This window comes from Bos javanicus, chromosome 9, assembly GCF_032452875.1.
Source record: "Bos javanicus breed banteng chromosome 9, ARS-OSU_banteng_1.0, whole genome shotgun sequence".
Lineage (NCBI taxonomy): Eukaryota > Metazoa > Chordata > Mammalia > Artiodactyla > Bovidae > Bos > Bos javanicus.
In genome coordinates, this window is record NC_083876.1 from 34127251 (window position 1) to 34146547 (window position 19297).

Sequence of the window (19297 nt, forward strand, 5' to 3'; positions counted from 1 at the left end):
GAATTCAGACATTTAATAACTAGCGAAATTAAGAGGCAAGGGTGAAGGAGATATCAAGCATGAAGGCTAGTTTCTGACTTAGATCATGAGATACAGTACGTTTCATGGGAAAACAGGCAGCTTTTGTTGGGAGATGATAATTCTACTGGGGGCAGGATTTTTTTGAAGTCCAATATTAGCTATAAAAATAGAAATATAGAAGACAGTTGCAATATATTAATACATGTGTCTGTGCCAGTGTTATATATCTGGGATTCATCAATTTCACCCCAACCCATCCAACCTGGTTTACTCTACTGCACTTTTCATGTAATTAGATTTGATGGATATTTTAAACTTTCATTTTCACTTGACTTCTCAGCCCTGAGAGGTTAAAAAGTATTAAAAAGGTTTCTTGACACTCCTTCTTGGCTTTTGTCAGCACACACAACTTTTTTCTCCCTACCTCTCTGATAGCTCCTTTTCAGTGTCCTTCATGGGCTCACTCTCTCTACCCAAACATTATGTTTTAAATTATCTCAGTAATAGTACTAGTTCCCTTTTTTCCTCCTGTACACTCTCTTTCTTCGTTTCTCTTTTCCTCCTCTTTTTCTGTCCTTTTCCTCCTCACTCTCAATTTTAAGTATAATCATGGTTTCAACTATGGTCTATACAGTGATGATGTCCAAATTAATATCATCGATAATTTTAGAGCAAACCTCTTTGAAATGTAGGCCTGTATGTTCCCCAAATTTTCAAATATCTTCATTTGGATACGTCTAAATCATCTTAAACTCCATATGTCAAAATCAATCTCATAATCTTCTCTTTTCAGCTTTACCCTGCTTCAGTGTTCCCTAAGCACTAAATGAATGACATCATTATCAACACAGGTGTATGAGCCAGAATATAGAAAGCATCTTACTATTTCTCCCGTTTTCATTTTTACTGTATATAATCCCTTTCCTTTTGACCTTAAACATATGTGTTAAAACTCTGCAGTTTCTCCAGTCTCAGAGTGACCGTTCTAACCCAAAGCATCGTTGGTGTTCAGTGGGTTATCACACTAGTATCTAACTAATTTGCCTGTATTCACTACCATCATTTTCAATCCATAAAAAGGAATGATATTCTAAAAATATTAATTGCATTACATAACTCTCCTTCTGGTGATTCTTAAAAGACTTCTTACTGCCTAAGCTGAAAGAAATCACCATCATTTATTAGTCTTTGAGCAGCCTGACTCTTATTGACCTCTCAATCTTTTAATACTTTCACTTTGCCTGTTCTTCTTCCTTCATTTTTCATCCACATTAATGTATCAGGAAACTTGCACATTCTCTTTCCCTGGCTTCCTTCTCCCCCCATCTCTTTTTTGTTAATACTTATTTATTAGCTTGGCTGACAGAATGTGGTCCACTGGAGAAGGGAATGGCAAACTACTTCAGTATTCTTGCCTTGAGAACCCCATAAACAGTATGCAAAGGTAAAATGATAGGATACTGAAAGAGGAACTCCCCAGGTCGGTAGGTGCCCAATATGCTACTGGAGATCAGTGTAGAAATAACTCCAGAAAGAATGAAGGGATGGAGCCAAAGCAAAAATAATACCCAGTTGTGGATGTGACTGGTGATTAGAAGCAAGGTCCGATGCTGTAAAGAGCAATATTGCATAGGAACCTGGAATGTTAGGTCCATGAATCAAGGCAAATTGGAAGTGGTCAAACAGGAGATGGCAAGAGTGAACGTCGACATTCCAGAATCAGGGAACTAAAATGGACTGGAATGGGTGAATTTAACTCAGATGACCATTATATCTACTACTGTGGGCAGGAATCCCTTAGAAGAAATGGAGTAGCCATCATGGTCAACAAAAGAGTCTGAAATGCAGTACTTGGATGCAATCTCAAAAATGACAGAATGATCTCTGTTCCAAAGGCAAACCATTCAATATCACGGTAATACAAGCCTATGCCCCAACTAGGAACAGTGAAGAAGCTGAAGTTGAACGGTTCTATGAAGACCTACAAGACCTTTAAGAACTAACACCCCAAAAAGATGTCCTTTTCATGATAGGGGACTGGAATGCAAAAGTAGGAAGTCAAGAAACACCTGGAGTAACAGGAAAATTTGGCCTTGGAATACAGAATGAAGCAGGGCAAAGGCTAATAGAGTTTTCCCAAGAGAACGCACTGGTCATAGCAAACACCCTCTTCCAACAACACAAGAGAAGACTCTACACATGGACATCACCAGATGGTCAACACCAAAATCAGATTGATTATATTCTTTGCAGCCAAAGATGGAGAAGCTCTATACAGTCAGCAAAAGCAAGATCGGGAGCTGACTGTGGCTCAGATTATGAACTCCTTATTGCCATATTCAGACTTAAATTGAAAAAAGTAGGGAAAACCACTAGACCATTCAGGTATGAACTGAATCAAATCCCTTACATTATACAGTGGAAGTGAGAAATAGATTTAAGGGCCTAGATCTGATAGATAGAGTGCCTGATGTACTATAGACAGAGGTTCGTGACATGGAACAGGAGACAGGGATCAAGAGCATCCCCATGGAAAAGAAATGCCAAAAAAGCAAAATTGCTGTCTGGGGAGCCCTTACAAATAGCTGTGAAAAGAAGAGACGTGAAAAGCAAAGGAGAAAAGGAAAGATATCAGCATCTGAATGCAGAGTTCCAAAGAATAGCAAGGGGAAATAAGAAAGCCTTCTTCAGCGATCAATGCAAAGAAATAGAGGAAAACAATGTGGTAGGAAAGACTAAAGATCTCTTCAAGAAAATTGCAGATACCAAGGGAACATTTCATGCAAAGATGGGCTCGATAAAGGACAGAAATGGTATGGACCTAATAGAAGTAGAAGATATTAAGAAGAGGTGGCAAGAATACACAGACGAACTGTACAAAAAAGATCTTCACGACCCAGATGATCACAATGGTGTGATCACTCACCTACAGCCAGACATTCTGGAATGTGAAGTCAAGTGGGCCTTAGAAAGCATCACTATGAACAAAGCTAGTGGAGGTGATGGAATTCAGTTGAGCTATTTCAAATCCTGGAAGATGATGCTGTGAAAGTAATGCACTCAATATGCCAGCAAATTTGGAAAACTCAGCAGTGGCCACAGGACTGGAAAAGGTCAGTTTGCATTCCAATCTGAAAGAAAGGTAATGCCAAAGAATGCTCAAACTACCACACAATTGCACTCATCTCACACGCTAGTAAAGTGATGCTCAAAATTCTCCAAGCCAGGCTTCAGCAATATGTGAACTGTGAACTTCCAGATGTTCAAGCTGGTTTTAGAAAAGGAAGAGGAACCAGAGATCAAATTGCCAATATTCGCTGGATCATGGAAAAAGCAAGAGAGTTCCAGAAAAACATCTATTTCTGCTTTATTGACTATGCCAAAGCCTTTGACTGTGTGGATCACAATAAACTGTGGAAAATTCTGAAAGAGATGGGCATACCAGACCACCTGATCTGCCTCTTGAGAAATTTGTATGCGGGTCAGGAAGCAACAGTTAGAACTGGACATGGAACAACAGACTGATTCCAAATAGGAAAAGGAGTACATCAAGGCTGTATATTGTCACTCTGCTTATTTAACTTATATGCAGAGTACATCATGCAAAATGCTGGGCTGGAGGAAGCACAAGCTGGAATCAAGATTGCCAGGAGAAATATCAATAACCTCAGATATGCAGATGACACCACCCTTATGGCAGAAAGTGAAGAGGAACTCAAAAGCCTCTTGATGAAAGTGAAAGAGGAGAGTGAAAATGTTGGGTTAAAGCTCAGCATTCAAAAAAACCAAGATCATGGCATCTGGTTCCAACACTTCACGACAAATAGATGGGGAAACAGTGGAAATACGTCAGACTTTATTTTTGGGGGCTCCAAAATCACTGCAGATGGTGACTGCAGCCATGAAATTAAAAGACGCTTACTCCTTGGAAGAAAAGTTATGATGAACCTAGTTAGCATAGTTAAAAGCAGAGACATTTCTTTTTCAACAAAGGTCCGTCTAGTCAAGGCTATGGTTTTTCCTGTGGTCATGTATGGATGTGAGAGCTGGACTGTGAAGAAAACTGAGCGCTGAAGAATTGATACTTTTGACCTGTAGTATTGGAGAAGACTCTTGAAAGTCGCTTGGACTCCAAGGAGATCCAACTAGTCCATTCTAAAGGAGATCAGTCCTGGGTGTTCATTGGAAGGACTCATGTTCAAGTTGAAACTCCAATACTTTGGCCACGTCATGTGAACTGTTGACTCATTGGAAAAGTCTCTGATGCCGGGAGGGATTGGGGGCAGGAGGAGAAGGGGATGACAGAGGATGAGATGGCTAGATGGCATCACCAACTCGATGGACATGAGTTTGAGTGTACTCCGGGAGTTGGTGATGGACAGGGAGGCCTGGCATGCTGCGATTCATTGGGTGGCAAAGATTCGGACACAGTTGAGCAACGGAACTGAACCAATTTATTAGCTTGCAGTTTTCAGGTTACTTCTTTTCAGAAAACACTGCCTAGCACCTTTAATGATACCAGATCCTCTTCTTCTCTATACTTATATGAAATCTGCAGTTTTTCTGAATATTACTTATCATAGTTTTTAATTATTTATATTTGTTTGGGAATACCTGTCTTTCCTGTTAGATGATAAGCTGTGTGAATAAAGGTTCACTTTTCATTTTCTCATAATTTACTGTCTGTCACATATTAGGCATTCAATAATTTTTGATGAAATGAGTGAAGAAATGATGTCTTAGTGAATGAACGTATCAATCACAGATTACAAAATAGTGAACTTAAAAGAGTTCTGTTGGGTTTAGCAATATTTTAAGACAGCTTTAATTAAATGACAAAGAATAAACATTATGAGATTATGCAGGAAAGCTGGTTTCAACAGTTTCTGTAAAAAAAAAAAAAACACACACACACAGGAAGAGCTTCCATCACAGAGCACACATTCACCTCAATTAATTAGCCATAGTTTAGTAGCTCTTCACCTCCGTGGTGCCTAGTGCTCTTTCTCTATTTTAAAATGTGAGCGCTCTACACAGTTGAACATGCCTTTATTGTGACAGATGGTTATATGAAGAGGAATCAAAAATGATGAGTGGGTACAGTGAGAAGAGAGCATTGAAGACCAGTAATAAATGACCTGCAGAAAATTAAACCCCTCCCCTCCAAGAAAAAAATAATCCTGAAAAGTAGTTGCCGCTGCTGCTAAGTCACTTCAGTGGTGTCAGATTCTGTGGGACCCCATAGACGGCAGCCCACGAGGCTCCCCGTCCCTGGGATCCTCCAGGCAAGAACACTGGAGTGGGTTGCCATTTCCTTCTCCAATGCATGGAAGTGAAAAATGAAAGTGAAGTTGCTCAGTCATGTCTGACTCTCAGCGACCCCATGGACTGCAGCCTACCAGGCTCCTCCATCGATGGGATTTTCCAGGCAAGAGTACTGGAGTGGGTTGCCATTTCCTTCTCCAAGGGCAGCACAGATATTAATAATAGATTAGTATCTAGAATTATGTTCAAATTACCATACAATTGCATTCATTTCACATGCCACCAAGGTAATGCTCAAAACCATGCGATTAGGCTTCAGCAGTATGTGAACCAAGAACTTCCAGATGTACAAGCTGGATTTAGAAAAGGCAGAGAATCAAACATGGAACAATGGATTGCTCAAAATTGAAAAGGAGTACATCAAGGCTGTGTGTTGTCACCCTGCTTATTTAACCTCTATGCAGAGTGCCTGTGTGCTAAGTCATTTCAGTCGTGTTTGTCTCACTGCAACCCATGGACTGTAGCCCACCAGACTCCTCTGTTCATGGGATTCTCCAGCCAAGAATACTGAAGTGGGTTGTGAGCCCTCCTCCAGGGGATCCTCCTAACTCGGGGATCGAATCCACATCCCTTACATCTCCTGCATTGGCATGCAGGTGCTTTACCACTAGCACCACCTGGGAAGTCCTCTATGCAGAGTTCATCATACAAAATGCTAGGCTGGATGAATCACAAACTGAAATCAAGATTGCTAGGAGAAATATCAACAACCTCAAATATGCAGATGATACCACTCTAATGGCAGAAAGCAGAGGAACTAAAGAGACTTCTTGATGAGGGTGAAAGAGGAGAGTGAAAATGCTAGCTTAAAACTCAACATTCAAAAACTAAAATCATGACATCTTGTCCCCTCACTTCACAGCAAATAGAGGAGAATAAGTGGAAACAGTGTTACATTTTATTTTCTTGGCCTCCAGAATCACTGCAGACTGCAACAGCAGCTATGAAATTAAAAGATGCTTACTCCTTGGAAGGAAAGCTATGACAAACCTAGACACTGTAGAAAGCAGAGAGCTTGCTTTGCTGACAAAGGTCCATATAGTCAAAGCTGTGTTTTTCCCAGTAGTCATGTATGGATGCGAGAGTTGGACCATAAAGAAGGCTGAGCATCAAAGAATTGATGCCTTTCAGTTGTGGTGCTGGAGAAGACCCTTGAGAGTCCACTGGACTGCAAGGACAGCAAGCCAATCAATTCTAAAGGAAATCAACTCGGAATTCATCAGAAGGACTGATGCTGAAGCTGAAGCTCCAATACGTTGGCCACCTGATGCAAAGATCCTACTCATTGTAAAAGACCCTAATACTGAGAAAGATTGAAGGCAAAAGGAGAAGGAGGCGACAGAGGATGAGATGATTGGACAGCATCACCGACTCAATGGATATGAGTTTGAGTAACCTCCAAGAGATAGTGCAGGACAGAGAAGCCTGGCATGCAGCAGTCCATGGGGTCCCACAAAGTCAGGCATGATTTAGAGACTCAACAACAACAAAATAAAACAGAAGATACATGTACAAATCTCTATGAAATAGGTAACATAAAAAAACTGACAAAAGCTTTAATAATTTCACTGAATAAGAAATAACTGTGGGCAATAAGGTTTTCAAAACCTGCTTAATTTCATTATTGATTAAATAACTGGAAATTAAGATCAGTTTTAGATAGCATCTTATAATCACCAAATTGATAAAATCAGGAAATCTGATAGAAAAAAAATACTAAAAGAAAAATAAAAACTCATATTTTATAGTTTTCACTGTTTATGCTACAACAACTTTGAAAAAAATAGCATCATTTTATGAAGTTGAATATTTTTGTACTTTGTGGCTTTGCAATTCTATTCTTGGGTGCTTAGGGAAGCTCATGCTGATGTGCACCATGGGACATGCTCAAGAATGTAATGTAATAGGGTATATTCTAATAATAGAATAATGGAAGAAGGTAAGTATTCAATGAAGGAAAAGTGTGGGTCTCATAGAATTACTTACATAATATATAAAATTATACAGCAGTCAAAAAAAAAACATTGAAAATAAAGAACAAGAAAAGGCACATGTCAAAATCTCAGGGAAGGGCAAAACAATTGATAATATATAGCTAAGCAGAATTTAAAGCCAAATATTTTAATAGGACAATAAAAAAATTGGTTAATGACCAACAGAATAGGAATCTGTATACTGCATTAATAGAAAAATGTGAATAGCACAATGTCTAGAAACTCTGGAAAGATTTCAATTTAGTTACAATCATGAAAATTTACACACTTATCTTCAAACATAAGCATAAAAGGATTAACATAATAAATTTATAATATTATTTAGCAAAATTTATTTTATATGTTTGTGTTAGTGTCCCAAGGTGGCTCAGATGGTAAAGAATCTGCCTGCAAGTCAAGAGACCTGGGTTTGATCCCTAGGCCAGGAAGATCCCCTGGACAAAGAATGGCTACCCATTCTAGTATTCGTGCCTAGAGAATTCCACGAACAGAGGAGCCTGGCAGACTACAGTCCATGAGGTCACAAAAGTTGGACACAACTGAATAACTAACACTTTCAATTTCTGGTGCCCCAAGCAGAGAATTCACATTATTTTCTCAGGTAGTCATGGAATGCATTGAAAAATTGATCTACATGTAATTGGCCATAAAACTTCTTGATGTATTTCAAAACTTAGAATTCTTACTATACCATTACCTGATTCCATAATTACTATTCCTTAATATTAATTATCAACACTGAAAAACAATTTTAGTTTTATAAATATTTATAAACATTTTATTTGAAAATAAAAATTCTTCAGAATAATTTGGACCAATGAGAAAATTAAAAATGAAAAGATAGGTTACTTTGATGCTAACAACATTATATCCATAGCAATGCTGAAATGGATATTCATCATTTTAAAATATCAATATTTAACAAATAAATATTGGATATCACATGACAAAAATATATTCAAACAAAATATGAGAAAAAGTTAAAATCAAAGCAGAAATCAATGAAGTGGAAAATATTAATTATTTTAAAAATTTTAGTTCTTTGCAACAAAAAAATAACAATATAATAAGAAAATGCCCATAGTCTGAAAAATGTACAAAAAAAAGAACAAAGAATGTACAACGAAAAAATTTTCACTGTTACTAATGAATGATAAAATGTAATCATAGAATTAGATAAATAGTCATCAGTTCATGAACGTATACATTGCAGTTTTTTTCAACAGTTTTGAAATATAGATGAAAGGGTGATAATTTACTTTGAAAATAAAATTATATTAATGATTTAGGGAAAGGTAGCTAAATGAAGTAAACTGCAAAAGGGAAAATGTTTTAGAACTATAGAGCTATCAGTATGAGACATATTGTAGTGGAATTTAATTAAATCTTCAAAATATTCTTATTTGTAATTTTAAAATACTTGAAAAACTAAACAAATTTTAAAAGCTTCAAAATTTGTCTTACAAAATTGACTTACAATGATATTAAAATCAAATATCTTTCAATATCATAGAAAACTGTCTATTTAAAAAATAATTACAGATAAAATTTCCTGAAAAAAAAAAAATTCTTCCAGCAGAATGTTAATAAAGTACAATAATATAAAAATGTAAGATTTATCTCAGAAATAAAGCATTAGTAAATATCTAATCAATTTCTTTTTGCTTTAGTTTAAAGGTGGGAAAGAGGGAACGTTGTACCTCAGGTGCCAAAAAAGGATTTTTAAGTGATTAGAACTTTTCTGAAGAACAAAATTCAAATTTCAAGAGAACTGAGAAAGGGGGAAAAAGTATTTCTCAGCATTGTGTACCTCAAAATCATTGCAACATAAAACAAAAAACAAAATGAAGAAAAGTGTACAAAAAAATGTCAGTCAAGGACATGATATTTCTCATCACCTCAGTATTCTATTTCTTTTCTATAGATATTTAAGTCCTGAAACAGAAAAGAAAGAAGTACAAATATTGAAAAGCAGAGAAATATAGAATATATTATTATTTTAAAATAAAATGTATTTCAGAGAATATAGGGAAAATTAATAAAACAAATGAAGAGATTTGTGGAGCCAAATATAATAGTGTAACAAGATCAGTATCATTTACTTTATAACAGTAATAGCTAAATAGAGAAGGCAATAATGAAAACCAATTAATTACGTGTGTAAAATTTAAACCAAAATCTGGCAATCCACGAAAAAAAAAATGTAGGAAGCATACAAAGAGCATCATAACACTTGTGGTGGACACAAATGTTCTTTTTGTTTAGTTGCTGAGTCATGTCCAGCACTTCTGTGACCCGCCAGACTTCTCTGTCCATGGGGATTCTCCAGGCAAGAATGCTGGAGAGGTTAGTCATTTCCTTCTCCAGGGGACCTTCCCAACCCAGGTATATAACCCACATCTGCTGCTTCACAGGCAGATTCTCTACCACTGAGCCACCTGGGAAGCCCAGACACGAATGTATATTTGATAAATAAAGAGCCATAGAATATTGCTGGATGGAATGTTGGAAAAGAGCTATGATAATGATTTCTCAGACTTAATCTTATTTTATTAATGTTAATCAGCATTTAATATTATTGGGAAATTAACATATTAAAGAATAAACTTCATGGGATTTTATCAGTTACATCATTCAAAACAGTGAAGAATGGGCACATATTAAATATATCTATTAATTTTGGGAATGCAGAATGAATAGTCAGAGGAGGGAAATATGGAAATAGCATATCAAAATGTAGACTTGAAAACAGTAGGGAAAAACTAAATGCTGAAATCATATTGGATCAATTGGCCAATCCCATTGGCAATTATTACCCAATAGTCATATTTCAAATCACCTGTGATATCTGATATAATTTATAATTAAATGTAAAAAATAAAAACAGAGAGGAAAACTGGAAAGTATTTGCACAATCTTTCTAGCTGGGAAGTGTTTATTAACAAAATTCGATAGCAAGATACTATGAAGGAAAAATTGTTAAGTTGGTTACATGAAATTAAATGCATTCAACAAGTTTTAAAGGTAACTGTTAAGTGGAACAATTTTTACCCCATACAAATGCTTCAAGCAAACAGTAAATAAAGACAAATTTTAAGAAAGATAGGCAAAGGATATGAAGGATATTTCAAGGCCTGGAAATAAACAGAAAGGGGCTCAAGTTTACTAAAACCAAAAGGACTACAGTTACTCAAGAATAAGATAGTTCTTACCTAACGCATTAGCAAAGATTTATAATTTCATTCTTTGGTGAGTGTGTAAGGAAAAAAACATTCTTATATGCTATTTGATGAAGTGTCAGTGATAGATTTTATAAGGCAAATAGATAATACCTACCAACATTTAAAAATTTGGTCATCTAAAGCTGAAATTTTCACTTTTAGGGAAACACTTCACCAGAACAAAAAAAGTGTGAAGATCTATAAGACTGCTTGTTGCAAAATTTCATATATAGCTTTAATGTGTAAAGTAATATTTTTATTTGGTGGGGTATAGGAGGTACCAGGGCTTCCCTGGTAGCCCAGGTGGTAAAGAATCCACCTGCAGTGCAGGAGACCCTGGTTTGATTCCTGGGTCAGAAAGGTCCCCTGGAGAAGAGATAGGCTTCTCCAGCAGTCATGGGCTTCCCTGTTGGTTTAGACTCTAAAGAATCTACCTGCAACATGGGAGACCTGGGTTCAATCTCTGGGTTGGGAAGATCCCCTGGAGGAGAGCATGGCAACCCACTCACTCCAGTATTCTTGCCTGAAGAATCCCCATGGACAGAAGAGCCCGATGGGCTACAATCCATGGGGTTGTGAAGAGTCGGACAGGACTGGGAGACTAAGAACAATATCACAAAGATTATAATAATCACATTAGAAGGAATGTGAATGAGTGGGTTTGGGAGGACATTATGTAAAGAAACTATTTTTGTTTGTTCAAAAGGTTCATGAGCTATTTGTGCGACATACTTTAGCTTTTTTGTTCTTGAGACCTTTTGGTGCTAAATAGTACGGGACGTGGGAAGCAAAGAGGCGAGGGGATGGTCTCTTCTCAAAGTCTATTTTGTGTAGATTGTATTCCAGGAAGGGGCTTCTGTCAGCTGTGTTCACAATTTCAGTTCTGTTACGATGTCCCTCATAGTAAATCAAGCTTAATATCTGCTGAGTCCAAATGGTACCTGTAAAAATATATATCTTGTTTTCAACCTTGAATTAATTTTTTAACAATAAATGTCAATAATAATGCCATCCATCTCAAAACTATCTGAAGCAGTTTCTTTCTTTTTACCACCTTAAAGACATCAGTGAATTTGTCCAAGTTTTCTGTTTGTTTGTGTTTTACATTAAAATTATTAGAGATGATATCAAGGGTTTTACTTCCTTTTTCACTCTGAAGAGCTGTGGGGGTTCTGATTCCATAATAATAGTGAATCAGATTCATCCTTCAGCTCGGTTTCCTCTACTTCAAGTAAAGTCTGTTTCCAAAATTTTCTCTGACTAACTCTGTTTCCATTTCCTTAGTCTTCTTTCTTTAAAAAAAAATTAATATATTTATTTTAATTGGAGGCTAATTACTTTACAATATTGTAGTGGGTTTTGCCATACATTGACATGAGTCAGCCATGGGTGTACATGTGTCCCCCATCCTGAGTCCCCTCTCCCAGCTCCCTCCCCATCCCATCCCTCAGGGTTGTCCCAGTGCACCCAATTTGAGTGTGCTGATTCATGCATTGAACTTGGACTGGTAATCTATATCACATATGGTAATATACATGTTTCAATGCTATTCTCTCAAGTCATCCCACCCTTGACTTCTCCCACAGAGTCAAAGAGTCTGTTCTTTATATTTGTGTCTCTTTTGCTGTCTTGCATATAGAAGTTTTGTCATTTAAAAGAATAGACAAATTAAGAGCTCAAGACCTCTTTCACTTTTTTTGCTTACTTATTATTTCTTGACAAAATACTTGGGCAAAATTAAGGATAAAGGAAAAACTAGATATGGACTTCAGTGTTTGAACTAAAATTAGGCAGACTGAGATGCCACTGATAACTAAGGGAGGAAAAATAATCACCAAATCAGAGGTGTTAATAAGTTGTGCAGAGTGGGAGAATCCAGGGGTAAAGGGATGTATTACTATTTCAGGGAAGTAAACAAGGTCATGAATTTCAAAGTAGATGGTAAAAGGAAGAGTTGGAGTATTTTCATAAAAATCAGGAATGTTTTTATTTCCATTGACTTAGATTCCAATGTGTCTTTGAGACCATTATTCACTTCATACAACATTGCTTCACTGGCCCCAGTCATCTTATGTTCTAAACAGTGTAATATAAAAAATTGCCTGATATGAAAAATTGTGTCTGACTCTTTAGGACCCCATGGACTGTAGCCCACTAGGCTTCTCTGTCTATGGAATTCTCCAGGCAAGAATACTGGAGTGGGTAGTCATTCCTTTCTCCAGGGGATCTTGCCACCCCAGGAATCAAACCCAGGTCTCCTACATTGCAGGCAGATTCATTACCATCTAAGCCATCAGGGAAGCCCAATATAAAAAAACAAGTTGTAAAAATTTCATGTTGAGAACAATTTATCCTAGAGAAATTTATTTTCTTCTTATATGGAAAGTGTTATTTGCTCAACTGTGTCCAACTCTTCGTGACCCTCTGGACTGTAGCCTGCCTGGCTCCTCTGTTGATGGAATTCTCCAAGCAAGAATACTGAAGTAGGTTGCCATTTCTTTCTCCAAGGAATCTTCCCAACCCAGGGACTGAACCCAGGTATCCTGCATTGCAAGCAGATTCTCTACCGTCTGAGCTACTGGGGTTTCTTATTATATGGAAGTACAAATCAATTAGAGAACTACGAAACATGAATTAGTTCTGGCTGAGATATGCTCCTAATAAAAATCCTGTTTTGTTTTGTTTTTTTCTTTTAAATGTATTTTCTTCATTCTCAGACCAAGGGCAGCGTTTAATAAATATCTCCTATTGGCTTCCTGAGGGCTTCCCTGGTGGCTCAGAGGTTAAAGCGTCTGCCTGCAATGCAGGAGACCTGGGTTCAATCCCTGGGTCGGGAAGATCCCCTGGAGAAGGAAATGGCAACCCACTCCAGTATTCTTGCCTGGAGAATCCCATGGACGGAGGAGCCTGGTGAGCTATTGGCTTCCTATTTGGTTTCTTCATAGGTGCTAACAGAGATGACAGTATAAGCATTTCAAATGACCTTATAAGATAGACACATGAGGTTTGTTTAACCCTTCTTCTGATCCTAAATGGTTACCTAATTGTTGGCTGGGCTACTGTCAAAGTCTGGATAAGAGTACATCTGTCCACATGTATTACCAAACCAGAGTAAAGAATGAAACAGGTGGCAGACTTACTCAGACTTACCAGATTTGGGGTATGTAATGACGAAGACATCATCATCTCTAGTTTCAAAGTCATCTAGATTTTTTAGAAAGTTAATATCAACAAAAAGACGTGCAAAATTATAGCCTTTAAATTTCAATAAATATTTGTTGTCACCATCCATAATCATCACCTACAAGTAAAAACAGATAAAATACAATTCGAATCCTTAGTATTTACAATGATGACTAAGACTTCCTGAATTTTCAATATGGATCAACTCGTTTACTAGAGAAACCAGCTTACATATAGTATATCATTTAATCTTCACAGGAACCCTTTGTTGCTAGAGATGTTGTTATTACCACTGTGTTAAAGATGGGGAAAGGAAGATGCTAAGTTAAAGTGGTTGCCTTGAAGGCAATATTATCATGATTTCAAACATACAGGTGAGTAAATCAGCAAACTGCTTAAGGTGGCCCAGTTACCAGAGCTGCAAGATTTTGAGAGGGCAACAGGCAGAAAGGCCAGGGTCTTGAAATGGAGGAAATAGGCTGCAAATGTTAGACGTTTTTTCTCTCTCTCTTAAGCAGCAGGAGGAAACAAACTACAAGTGTTAGATATTTCCCCCTTCTCTATAGAAATTTTAAAAGGGGTTTCTTTTAAACAGAGATTTCTTTTAAAAATTCTGTGTTGACATAAGGAGAACGCCTGGTTCCACCAGAACTTAACTTTTCTCAAACCTCGAGCTAACCAATGCATTTTTCTTATGGAAATGTTTATCTTAAGCTATGTTAATGAACTATGTATTTATCCTAGACTCTGTCTTCAAGTCAGGTCTTGCCTATGACTCAGAACTGACTTTGACAAACCAGTATGTTTTACTCAACCAAATGTTCTCTTAAGCTATGTTAATGAGACTGTATTTGCTTGGATACCTGCGTTTCTTCAAGATTCATGTCAATCTTTTTATGGTCCAGGACAACTCACACTGTGCCAATGTTATCTCAAAATGCATGTTGTGGGTGAGGGGCCTGGTGCCATTCATGAGTTTTGAAACATTTCCTTTTTTAATTAGCTGACTGCTAGCAGCTATATAACATCCTGCTAAAGACTAGCAGGGGGCACTCTTTCTGCCCCCTTCTGATGTTTGCGTCAGAAGCTTTCTCTATCTCTTTTATACTTTAATAAAACTTTATTACACAAAATCTCTGAGCAATCAAACTTTGTTGCTGGCCTCAGATTGAATTGTTCTCCTCTGGAGGCCAAGAATCCCAGTGTCTTTCACGGCTCAGCAACAACCTTTCAATTTGATGCCAGACAATTTGGCAACAGAGTCCATGGTCTTAAACATTTTATCATACAGTTTCCTATGATCTTATATGTTTACACATTACATGCTTTTCATTGTTTTAGAAGTAGACATTTCTTTAATGAATGTACTTTTAACTTCTCTTTTTCTTCTGGAACATGAAGAATCTACTGTGTCTGAAAGAAGCTTTTGAGGTTCTTGGATTTAATATGCTCTATCAGATGAACTGTGGTATATGTTGTGTGGGAGAAATACCAATTGGATTTACACTGGAAATATTCCTTCATATAGTTGCAAGATACTATTTGGTAATTATTATATTTTCCAATAGAAGTTTTGTATTTTTTTTAATCAGAATCCTGAAATAAGTCTAAAAAAGAAAATGAAAGCAAAAATTGGAAGCAGTCTAAAGCAAAAATCATTCCTGCCAAACATTTCTTCATTAGCTCTGGCAGAGAAATCTATTCTATTTTTAAATACATATCCAAGACTTTACTATTAATATTTTTTTTTGTCAGGAAGTAAGATTTGCTGATGGGTCTGAGTGAGGAAAGGACAGGGCCCTTGTCCAGGGGCCCTTTATTAGGGAGAAATCTATTCCTAATTGTTAAATAGATGAGGGAATCCAAGAAGTTCTAATAATATTATATTTAGAGCCAGCATATATTTCAGTTATGTACTTTTTAAAAATTTCTGTGCATACTAAGAAAATGAATTTGTTAAAAATTTTGCAAATATAGCTTAATCACAAAGCAACATTTAATCCTTTCAAACAATCTAACTCATTTGATCACTGCTGTTGTTGTTTAGTCACTAAGTGGTATCTGATTCTTTTTTGACCCAATGGACGATAGCCTGCCAGGCTTCTCTGTCTATGAGTTTTTTCAGGCAAGGAAACTGGAGCGTGTAGCCAATTTCTTCTCCAAGAGATGTTCCCATCACAAGGATTGAACCTGCATTGCCTACAGATTCTTTACACTGAACCACCTGAGAAAGACCACCTTATCATTAAAGGGAAATAAAAGTTGGGCTTAGTTTGCTAAGGAAGAGAAAAAAAAAATCACCTGTATTAGAATCACCCGGGAGTCTGGACAAGCTTTCATATTGTAGGCCCTATTTCAGACTGGCAGAATCAGAATTTCTGGGGAGTGTAACTTGGAAATCTGCATTTTAATAACCTAGCCTTTCCAAAAATGAGAATCAAAATAATGTTAATTCACTATCTTTGTTTCAATTGATGTTTTATCTCAACTTTCAGAGAAGTCTTTGGGGCATGCTGCTTTGCAATACAGAAGATGTGGGTTCGATCCCTGGGTGGGAAAGATCACCTGGAGAAGAAATGGCAATCCACTCCAGCATTCTTGCCTGGGAAATCCCATAGATAGAGAAGCCTGATGCGTTATAGTCCATGAGGTCACAAAAGAGAGGGATAAGACTTGGTGAATAAACAACAACAACAACAATTTACCTCTCAATTGAAGATTCAGTTAGAGTTCTACCAACCTGCTTGTAGTTATCTCACTCAAGTTGCAGTCCACAGAACCTCAACTATTGAGGACTGAGAACAGAATAGACTGATAACCTGCAAAGAATGGGTTCAATATCTGCAGTGCTATTTTGACATGGCATCACAACGTTTCCATGAAAAACCTTGGAGAATTCATACTGTGGAGCGTGGTGTGGCAGCATTTTTACTGTATAACATGGACAAATGCATAAGTTCATAAATAGAAACTATAGTTGAAGTGCAAGCAAAGATGAAAATGAGTCAATATCACAAACCACCTGACACCCCACAATGCCCCAAACAACCGCCTAGAAAACACAAATTCCAGACACTGAATGTTAAGAAAAGTTGAAAGCGTATCAGGCAGTCCACACAAACATTCTGAATACCACTTCTTTGCTATTAATAGTTCAGTCTGTCTTGCACAGCTTTAAGATAAAATCATGAGTTGTTTGTCACAGATGCAAGAGAAGAGTTGGTTATGGGGTGGATTCATACAGGATCTCAGCATTGGCAAGACTTGTATGTATCTTCATGATGAATACAGGAGAAAGTGACAGTAGAGAGAAAGGACATCTTGTTTTTCCTTATTCTTGCACTGAAGTCTAAAATAAAGGGAGAGGGGGGAAAAACCCAGCAATCCGAGGAGAAAAAATTAAATGTGTTTGTGTGCTGAAGAGAGGGTAAGACTTGAAAGAGGCTAAGTCTGCCCCTATTACTACTCACTGTTAGAGGTGAACTGATGAAGCAGGATTCACTCTGATACAACCTTAGGGTGTTAGGGATTGACATGTTGCTGAGGAAGAAATACTCCTTGCAGAGTTTGATTTGACCAATGAGTAGTGTTCTAGAATGTCAGCTGGTAGCCCAGTGTTGATCAATTGAATAAGATTCTGTTGACATTAGGGAAAGGATATCAGGTTGCTCAGAAGCAATAAAGTGCCGGGAGTCCCCACCCATGACAGGGTCATATGGGAGAGTTCTGGTGGGCAAGGCGAGCCAGAACTCAAGGGGTGCCCCTCTGGGCGTGCCTGAGCATCTACCCCAAAACCAGAGTCTGTCTGTTTTACTGCTTCATGACTTTCACCAACTCCTCTGACAGTCACGGGAGGGGGGGCTATCCCTGACCACCTTTTCTCTGAAGGAATCAATTTAGAGCTCTAGCTAATGAGCCTCCTGGGCATAATAGGAGTGTTTCAATCTAAACCCCTCAGAGGGCTCTCTAACTTTCCTGACAGGTTTACCCGGACTCCTACAGCCGCGCATACGATTGTTTACAGTCTCCCAACCCCGAAAGGCACGGGAAGCTTAAGATATTCAAATAGTATAGAGCCTCTCGGAGAGTTAGAAATTGTTAGAACTAGTAGAAGATTTCATTGCTGAGCCAATGCTTGCTGCCAAGTTTCCACATCCCCTGTATTGTATCCTTAAAAGTGTATTAATTAATATAATTGGTACATAGAAAAAATAAGTAGTGGCCTTGGTGCTAACAACTTTAGACCCTTAAGGTAATAAATTCTTTCCTTGTTGTAAACCCACTGCACCTTTGCCCTATAGGAATGCAACTTTATCTAACACCTTCGGAGGATGGCGCCAAACTTTAAAATAATTACTCTTAGAGAAAATAAGTCTTATGGTTGACAAACCTTTATCAGAGTCATAAAATGTTAACAGGCCTTCTGGCCAGAAGATGATGTAAATCACCTAAACCATTTGTATACGATAAGTTTGCAGAAAATAAAGCCTGGTCTCAATAAGGATCATAGACTGCTGACTTTGCATGATTTCATACCCCCTATTATCCTCTATGCACAACTTAAGGTATATAAGCTCCCTTTGAAAATAAAGCTACAGGCCTTGCTCAAAGCTTGGTCTCCCCGTGTCGTTCTTTCTTGTTTCCTTTTCCTCTTTTTCTCTTCTGATCTTCCTTCAGGCCAAAATAATTGGAGCATGGAGGTCCTCTGGGACCACTTACTTGCCTGGGCTTCTAAGACCCACTGGAGAAGGTGCCTAAGATGGGGCACCTTCAGCGATTCGAGAGGGCGCCTGCAGCTTCCGTAGTCAGAGCAAGTTCGGTGTCACAAACTTTATTGATTTTTCGCCTAAATCAGTTATAATGAGCCTCTAAAATCTCTCTGCTTTGCTATTCTAATCGCCAACGCCGTCCTCCTAAGGGAATCCCTGGATCCAACCAGAGCTGGACCCCGGTAATAAAGTAGTCAAAACTGTTGGAGATACTAAAGAGAAATGTATGTGGCCAGTAAGTCATATTTACTTAACTTTGAGGACAGTACAACACACAAAAGGATGTATAATATTTGAAAGTTATAGAAACAACTTTGCTGGGCCTGAAGGGAGGTTAGTAAAATCGTTTAGATATATCTTAGAGGGCAGGTGTGCATTCTTCATTTCTTTATATCATCCCATGTAAAACTGGCTATGGAAATATCCAAAAGCCTTCTTAACTCACTGAATATTTAAATCAATTTTTCAAAATTGCCAGACTTGTCCATCACTTAAATGATGCCTTTCATTGCTCTTTATTTTTTTATTAGATGTTACAGAAGATTTGGCCCATCTTTTCTGTATTCTACATAATTAACATTTGTCTCAGATCTGTGCAAACATCTCTTTGGAGTTTTCACTCAATATTCTGTTAGCTAACCTGCATAAGCTGCTCTTCAATAATGATTCTCAGGTTTCCACTAAACCCAGTATTTGATCCTACAGGACATTTTTAATCCTTTCAATGTACAAATCTCCACTGGTATGAGCTAGTGTTTAATCTGAGGGTGAGATAAGCTTCTAA

General features: G+C 37.6%; 1 protein-coding gene across 1 annotated transcript; it reads right to left on the reverse strand.

Annotated features, from left to right (window-relative positions):
• Positions 1-11269: 11269 nt before the first annotated feature.
• LOC133254499 (amine sulfotransferase-like) lies at positions 11270-17315 on the reverse strand. Its single transcript, XM_061428713.1, has 3 exons — positions 17215-17315; positions 13712-13862; positions 11270-11502 (listed from the first exon to the last, which is right to left on the reverse strand). The coding sequence occupies exons 1-3, from the start codon at positions 17278-17280 to the stop codon at positions 11270-11272; spliced, it is 450 nt and encodes a 149-aa protein (XP_061284697.1). The 5' UTR covers positions 17281-17315.
• Positions 17316-19297: the final 1982 nt, after the last annotated feature.